Source organism: Hibiscus syriacus, unplaced genomic scaffold (assembly GCF_006381635.1).
Source record: "Hibiscus syriacus cultivar Baekdansim isolate YM2019G1 unplaced genomic scaffold, ASM638163v2 tig00110744_pilon, whole genome shotgun sequence".
Classification (NCBI taxonomy): domain Eukaryota; kingdom Viridiplantae; phylum Streptophyta; class Magnoliopsida; order Malvales; family Malvaceae; genus Hibiscus; species Hibiscus syriacus.
The window spans coordinates 240,465-248,425 of record NW_024062846.1 but is presented as its reverse complement, the minus strand read 5'-3'; the positions used below and the strand labels follow the sequence as shown (position 1 = coordinate 248,425).

Here is a 7,961-nt window from a genome sequence, read left to right as displayed (position 1 = left end):
TATTATTTTTAGTTCATTTTCTTCCTTTATTTTTACTTTGATTTCTTTTTATTTTCTTTATTTTTATTACTTTTATTCTAACACGTTTCTCGACTTTTTTTAAAGGGTACACTTTCGAATCCATCAGGGGTAAGTAATTTGGATCATATTTTTACATTTTCAATTTAAACTACAATTTTCTTAATTAAAGACAACTGGAAACTACGTAGTACCGAAATGACAGTTCAAGGGTGCTAACCCTTCATTGACTGTAACCGAATCCCGAATCCGACACATCTTTGGTAAGACGTAGATCAGGTAAGAAATAAGGTATCCGATCAACCTATTTGTTTTAAAATAAATATGGTGACGACTCCAATTCGTTTAATCCAAGTTGAAGTCCAATTTTGGGGTTCAACCGAAAGACGATTCCAACAAATTTAATCCCCAAATTTCACCAAATTGCTTAAATATAAATATATTTTTCTGGGTTGTTACACAAACCCTCAATATTAAACCCATCACAAGCTTATACAGACCGAGTTAAACTCGAGGGGGTACATTCATGTATGCTCATGCGAACAATAAATCCTTACGAAGAAATAAAGTTCATGAACCCCAAAGGTTAATTGCTAGGCCCATGTGAGGAATAAATTTATACGAATGCGTCACTTTCACCCCCACTTAAAGGTTGGAGCTCGGATATAGAGCTTGAAATGACTTTTTTGGAACACCTAAAAACACCAAGAAAAAATTCAAAGGTAAATAAAAGCGGATCAAAAATAAATATAAAAAATTTAAACTTACAACCTTCCCTGAAAAAGACAACTAGTAATCGATTTTGGCCTGACCTCAAAGTCCCCAACGGAGTCGCCAAGCTATCGTAACAATCCTTCGAGTAGTCCCAGGTTCGTATTCTGACTTGGATTAAATAATGGGGTTGCCACCGATCATTTCGAATGAGGTAGATCGGATACCTTGATTTCGTCCATTTACTGGATCTGCGTCTTATGCCTGACCTCAAAGTCCCCAGCGGAGTCGCCAAGCGATGCAACAGTCCTTCGGGTAGTCTCGGATTCACGTTTCGACTTGGATTAAATGATGGGGTTGCCACCGATCATTTCAAATGAGGTAGATCGGACACCTTGATTTTTCCCATTATTGGATCTGTGTCTTATCAGATATGTGTCAGATTTGGGAGTCGTTTATGATCGAGGAATGATGAGTACCCTCGAATCGCCCTTTTGGTACCAATCAATTATTGACTTGTCTTAATTGCGAAAATTAAAATTTTGAAAAGAAATTTAAGTTTTCGATCCAAATAATTTACCTCTGACAATCATTTAGGAATTAAATAAGTTTCTTAAAAAAATAAAATTAACATTAGGAAAAATAAAAATAAAAAAAAAAACTAATTTAACATAATGCAAAACAATAAAAGGGTTAGTGCACCAATTTAAAGAAAATAAAAAAAAATGAAAAGGATTAAATTAAATTAAATATAAAATCAGGAAGCCAAATTACAAAAGGAAACCAAATCAAATTACACTTCAAAACTGAGAGGACTGCGGATATGATTTATCTATTTGGTAATTACACATTCGGCTCCTCTATAAATAAGCCAAAAAAAAACCTTGTTTTCATTTCATAACACCTCTTACCCAAAAAAAAATCCCTCTCCACTAGCCTCTCTCCCCTTCGACTGAGCTTCTTCCACCGATGAACCACCGTACGGCTAGAATCCTAAAGACTACGCCCTTCAAACCTTCTCGATCTCATGAATACAAATCCGACACCCAAATCAGAAAAAGCGAACCCCTTGGTATATATCTACACATGTAAAGGCTCCCCCTTTACCTTTTCAACGATGCTTCTCCTTCCTGAAGACCTTTCGTGTTCTGGCGAGCGTCCTGAACGACTTCTCTTTCTCCCATACAAGCTAAGTATCCTCTTTTCTAACGTTTATGTTTATGATTTTTGTTTTTTTTAGTTTCAAAAATTGATCCCCATTTCTCGGTTTTGCAGGGGCTTTATAGTGCTTGGGACATCCCTTATTCCTTCCACCAACGAGATTTGATCCCACACTTTATGGGATTTGATGAGGATTGTTTGTTGAAGGGATTGATATCCCTTGACCTATGGGATTTAATCGTTGTCGTGGGAATTGTTTCTCAATTTATTTTTGATTGCATGTCCTCTATGATTGACTTGCCTTTAATGTTGATTTCATTCCCATGTTTCGATTGTTGCCATTTGTGTTCTGCTTGGGTTTGATGATGTTTCGATTTGTTTTCATTTTGGCTTGATCTTGGTACTGAAGAATTTGGAAATCGGCCTCGGCTGCGCGTAACAGATATTCGTCGCCGCGTGGTCTTCTTGAGCCATTGATTAGTCGATCGTGACCTTTCGCTTCTCTTGTGTGTTATTGGTCGTTGGATCATTTGATCAAATCCAACGGCTACTGCTTGGCTGCGCGAATGTCATAATTTCTAGGGTTTTGTAACCCTAGTCTTTGCCTTAATCTAGGTCGTCCATTGCTCCTTGATCGTGCGGCTATCAACATGTGCGACGCTTGACTTAAGTATGAAACCCTAAGGTGGTGAGTCACGCACCTTGGGCTCCTTTGCTTGGGCTTTGGAATTCGGACCCGGACTTGGACATGCTTACCGAATTTGGACCCTAACTAAGATCATAAATAAAAATTAATAAAGCAAAATATATAATAATAATAGTAATACGTATAATAAATATTATATAATAATATGCAATAATAATAAACAATAATAATATATTATATATATTTTTTAAAAAACTAAACATATACTTTATAATATACTATATATAAATTTTCAAAACTATATGTATTTTGAAAAATTAATAAAAATATATCATATTTTTCAAAAACAATATGTTTTCAAAAATTATATATTCAAAAATATTTATATTATATATATTTATTTTCAACAACTATATATATATATAAGCTCTAATAACAACTCCAAACGAAAATGGGTATCTTCACTACAATGTTCAAATCGGGTCAAACCGCCGTTCTTCCTGTACCATCTATTAGAAACCAACCATCGCTAACGACTGCTTGCCCTTTGTGCAAGGCGGAGATGGAACATTCCATGGTTATTGTGAACCACATTGTTCTATGTTATCACTGCAATCAATTCTATCAGGCTACAGAACGGAAGCCTCGGCGGCCTCTTCAACGATATTTCAGAGCATCGTAAATGTACCAGCCATCGATTGTAATCAATATGAACTACCATTGAGAAATATCGTTTTGTTCTGGTTGTTATTCACTGGTGCTGATGCTTAAATCGGTTGTCTAGTCAAGTGCTGATTGATATTCACTACTCACTAGTGCTCAACTTGTATATGGAGCTGATGCTGGAATCCAGTGTCTCATCAACTACGGATTGTTGTTCACTGGTGCTGGACTTGTATAAGGAGCAGATGCTCGAATCTGTTGTCTCATCAACTGCGAATTGTTATTCACTTGAACCTGTATACGGTACGGAACATATGCTCGAATATATTCTATGTCAAAAAACAACTCAACGTAAATTTTATATTGAATAACAATCCGCAGTTTATGGACACTGGGTTCGAGCATCAGCTCTATATACAAGTTGAGCACCGGTAAATATCAATCAGCAGTTGACTAGACACCCGATTCAAGCATCAGCACCAGCGAATAACAATAAGCAATTGACTAAACGGATCGAGTATCAGCTTCATATACAATTCCACCACGTCCAATGCCAGTGGTGATAGGAGGACAACCATCATCTTCAACTTTGGAAAGTCCTTCTCAACACCTCACAGACGATCCTCAAAAACTTCCAGTCTGCTGGTTTGTGTCAATATCGTATCTTGTATTGCCAATGTGACATTAAAGTCTAATCCTCTGACACCAATGTTTATTCTCACATATGAGCAGGAAGCTTAGCTGTTGCAATAGAAGTTGGAGGTCCCTGATGTAGGTTCCACAGGCATCCATGGGATGAGCACCCGCAGGCCACAGCATGTTCCACAGGAATCCATGGGAGCACCTCAAGGAAGCTGTTGAACAAGGCAACTACGAAACAGGTTCCTCCTCGCCTTTGCCAAGAAAAAAAGCAGAGTTAGCAACCTTCTTGTGAAGTGTTTTGTGTTAATGGGGATGTTTCGGATGCATATATTGCGTACAGGAATAATAAAAGGGCTATAGCTATAGCTATAGCTAGGAGGACACCACCTTTTCTTTTGGGCAACTCGAGGACGCGAAAGGTCTGAGAGTTGCTATGATAAGATATGCGTGCTATTCCTCAATAGCAATAATCTTATTTTGGACTAGTTTGATGCAGTAATCGAAGACATTTCCTAAATTAAAATAAATGAATTATGTTCAGCTCACTTACACAGATTGTTATCATAACAAACCATCATTTTGAAGAGCGTATTAAGGACTTTCCCCTCTTATCAATCAAATCTATTTAGATTTTTTTTTTAGTTTTTTAATTGATACGTAGTTTACTTCTTCCTTTTCTCTCAATAAGAATGTCCCTTAAGTTCTATTTCTTCTTTCGCATTAGTACTATTTTAATGATGAACATAAGCCTTTCAAACATCTTTAAATCTCTTTAGACATCCACATAACCGTTCCTAAAACAAAATTGTTAAAAAATGATTAAATTTATAAAAGCTCATAACTTAATTATGTATGCTAAATACAAACTGAAGCACAGGGAACGAACTAATACAGAGATAACAATTGGGATTAGATAATTTGACTAATGCTTTCTAGGTATAGAAATGAATAGAAAGGCCAAACATTTGAATCCACTCTCTTTTAATCCTCAATCTATTTTGTCTGCAGTCAAACCTTGATGACTGGTAACAAGATTAGCCGGCTAAGGGTGGCGCCCAACAGCTTTGCCGCAGAGTAAGACATTAGAAGGAATGTCATATTCATTGGAAAGACTTCGGACAGAATTCCAGACCCTAAGATAAAGCTGTTGCCCCAGATATTGCCTTTCCCATGCTGCAGACCTCATGTTCCACATACCTTGGTTGTCCAGGGACACCAATATGGCTGTCCATGAATTCGGATACACCTGAATCATCAGTACGATGATTAAAACAGTGGTGTAAACTCCGCGCTTGGATCGATTAAAAGAAATGCTTTTGGTTCTTGATGCAGCTATTACCTGGGTCGTGTGTCTTGTAAGAGCATCGACTAGATTGTAGGTTCTTCTTTTCTTTGGTGTCCACTGTCCGGAGCCGAAACTGTATATATCATGATAGGAATGATAAGTACTTACTTAGCCAGATAAAAGGTTTATGAAAACAAACCAGACACCCGAAACTGTGTATATCATGATAGAAATGACAAGTACTTAGCCAGATAAAAGATATATGAAAACAAACCAGACAGTGAGACTCACCCGACGACCCAAAAATCGTAACCATCAAGATGCCAAGATTGCATGGTGTTTTCATTGTTCTGAAAGACAACTTCAAGAAAATCATGCAGAGATGCCGGCATAACTGAGGTCGCAAAGGAGGCGGCAACACCTGAAGGAACGTCTTGGATGGCATTCATGCTAAAAACTCCTGGAATGTTAAAATGATCAGCAAGCTTCAGAGGGGTATCAGCATTGATAAAGGAGACACCATTCACAGAATAACGCAGCTTTCCATTGATCAAAGATGCTGAGTTGGCCAACACAATTGTCTTCGTTGGTGTTATCTTCCCATAATGAAATGAACCCTGAGGGTTAGGCCTGGCTGCATTAGATGTCAGATTCCACCTTCAAGGAAATGAAGTAAAAAAGAAAAAAAATCAGATCAGTTTTAATCTGAATTCAAGAGAAAACAGCAGCATTGATCAGTCACAAAAGGTCATACATCTTCCATTGACTATTACCTGTATGTTCTTGCCTGCTGCATTGACCAATGAAATTGGTACGCAGGAGCGGCTGGCAATGGTCCCGAAACTGGGGTTTGCGAGTTTGTGTAGTGCAAGACTGCAGTTGCAGTTAGAACTGACCTAGTAAATCTTGTGGATGCAACAATATAGTAGACTTTTGGTGGCTGATTCAAGGTTACTAAGACTGACACGGATTGGCCGACATGTACATCAAGAGAGTCATATATGTTCTGAATTACGTGAGACCCTTCAACCTCAACCAGCTTCATTGAATGACCCTGAATCCTGAAGTTGAGTGAGGTGGATAACCCAATATTTGAGATCCTGAACATGTAAGTTTTGCCTGAAACACCACAAATAAAACTTATTCAGTAAAGGCTTCATAGAATTGAGTTAAAGAAATTAATCTAAATGCTATGAATTATACAAGCAATGAAAGGAGAGTGGTAATATGAATTAAAGGATGACCTTGTTCTCCACTAAAAGTATTCTTCATCTGTCCATTAATAAGGACTCCATCTGGAAAGGGAAGAGATTTTCCAGAGTCCAAAGAATGCTGCAATGTCTGCAAATCTCAAAACAATATATTAAGAATGATGTATAAATATTCATAGAATCTGAACCTTTTGGTGGCAAAATGAGAAGTGTGAAACACTAACCTTATGGCTGGCCTTGTACCAGTCACCAATAAGTAAAGTGAAATCTCCATCAGGGTTTTTATAAGGAATTGGGATCACACTTCTATGGTATATATTGAGTGCTCCAAATCCACCAGCAGCTCTATGCATCAGAGTGGATGGGAAATATGTGAATGTCCCAATCTGATCCTTGGCCTGGAACTTGTAGGTATAGTTGGAGTTGGGAGGGATGGGGCAATTGGTTCCTAAAACTCCATCCTGCCATGAGTTCTTCCTTTGCTTTATCCCATTCCTGTTGTTATTAGAACAATTTATCATTTGAAAAATGACATGATTATGTATAGCAGGGAATGTGAGTTAAGTGAATGCGAAAGGTACCATGTGAGCAAGAAAGGCTGATCAAGCTTGTTAATGAGATTCAATATAATGTTGTTATTAGTCACCACTTCAAGTTTTGGCCCAGGAAACTGATTATTGATAAGGATAACCTTCCAAAAAAAAAAACCCAAAATAAATAAATAAAAATGTCAAAACTTTTTATAACCCCAAATCAAATCCCCATTCCAAGAACAAATCACCAACCTGCTGGGGAACTCCAAGAATTGAACGAGTGCCATAAGTGACGGTCCAAGTATAATACAGGTAGGGGTCTTCAGCATTCACCAGGGAAACACCCAAAACACCCAAAACTCCAATAATCAAACTCAACACTGCATTTCCCATATCCTTTTTCTACTCTGAGTAAATAAACCATTTAGTCAGTAAATTAACTACAAAGCTTGATAGAAATGTTTATCAGACCATATTTTGACTAAAAAAGAAACTTACCTGATTTGAAACTCCCTGGAAAATAAGCTATTTTGATTTCTGAGGTCACTCACTATCTGAACAGGTACAGAGTTTTTATAGGAAGCAAGGCGGGAAAAAGCTACAAACGTAAATTTATCCAAGTTCTAACCTTTTTCTAAACTAAACAACTTTTTAGGGTACGTTTGGTTCACGGAAGGTAAGATTATCGGTGAAAATAAGATTATTAGGGAATATAATTACTGGGAATGTAGTATTTTATGTTTGGTTAGTTTAACAGGAATGTAAGATTACCGTGTTTGGTTAAAGGAATAAAATATTATTAGAATATATATTTGATCAAATTGTCCTTATTATATATTTATTTTTTAACAAATTAGAAAATATTTATATATTTTATTTAAAAAATTTAAATTCATAAAATTTATATATTTTTTTACAAAATTAAAAATATAAAAATATTTAATGAAAGAGTAAAATTTTATTTTAACCCTGAATTTTATATAAAATTTTAATTATAAATTTTTTTTTGTAAATCTAAAATAGTTTAAGAATAAGATTATTTAACTTCGTAGAATTTTTATAAGATATTTTTGAAAGAAAAAAAAATTAAG

General features: G+C 36.2%; 1 protein-coding gene across 2 annotated transcripts; it reads right to left on the bottom strand.

Annotated features, from left to right (window-relative positions):
• Positions 1 to 4,826: 4,826 nt before the first annotated feature.
• LOC120139337 (L-ascorbate oxidase homolog) lies at positions 4,827 to 7,467 on the bottom strand. Of its 2 annotated transcripts, none has more exons than XM_039154592.1 (9): positions 7,369 to 7,467; positions 7,123 to 7,273; positions 6,919 to 7,028; positions 6,562 to 6,832; positions 6,371 to 6,467; positions 5,900 to 6,245; positions 5,418 to 5,783; positions 5,181 to 5,259; positions 4,827 to 5,087 (listed from the first exon to the last, which is right to left on the bottom strand). In XM_039154592.1, the coding sequence occupies exons 2-9, from the start codon at positions 7,261 to 7,263 to the stop codon at positions 4,884 to 4,886; spliced, it is 1,614 nt and encodes a 537-aa protein (XP_039010523.1). In that variant the 5' UTR covers positions 7,264 to 7,273; positions 7,369 to 7,467; the 3' UTR covers positions 4,827 to 4,883. The 2 variants fall into 2 exon arrangements, with proteins under 2 accessions (XP_039010523.1, XP_039010524.1); XM_039154593.1 differs by having other exon boundaries at positions 7,123 to 7,277; positions 7,370 to 7,447.
• Between the last annotated feature and the right edge of the window lie 494 nt (positions 7,468 to 7,961).

Excerpts from the sequence above, each read along its gene's own strand:
- LOC120139337 (XM_039154592.1), bottom strand. The coding sequence starts at position 7,263 with ATGGGAAATGCAGTGTTGAGTTTGATTATTGGAGTTTTGGGTGTTTTG. Across the intron at positions 6,468-6,561 it reads GGTACAAGGCCAGCCATAAG|ACATTGCAGCATTCTTTGGA; the intron begins GTTAGTGTTTCA and ends TGAGATTTGCAG. Across the intron at positions 5,260-5,417 it reads TACGATTTTTGGGTCGTCGG|TTTCGGCTCCGGACAGTGGA; the intron begins GTGAGTCTCACT and ends TGATATATACAG.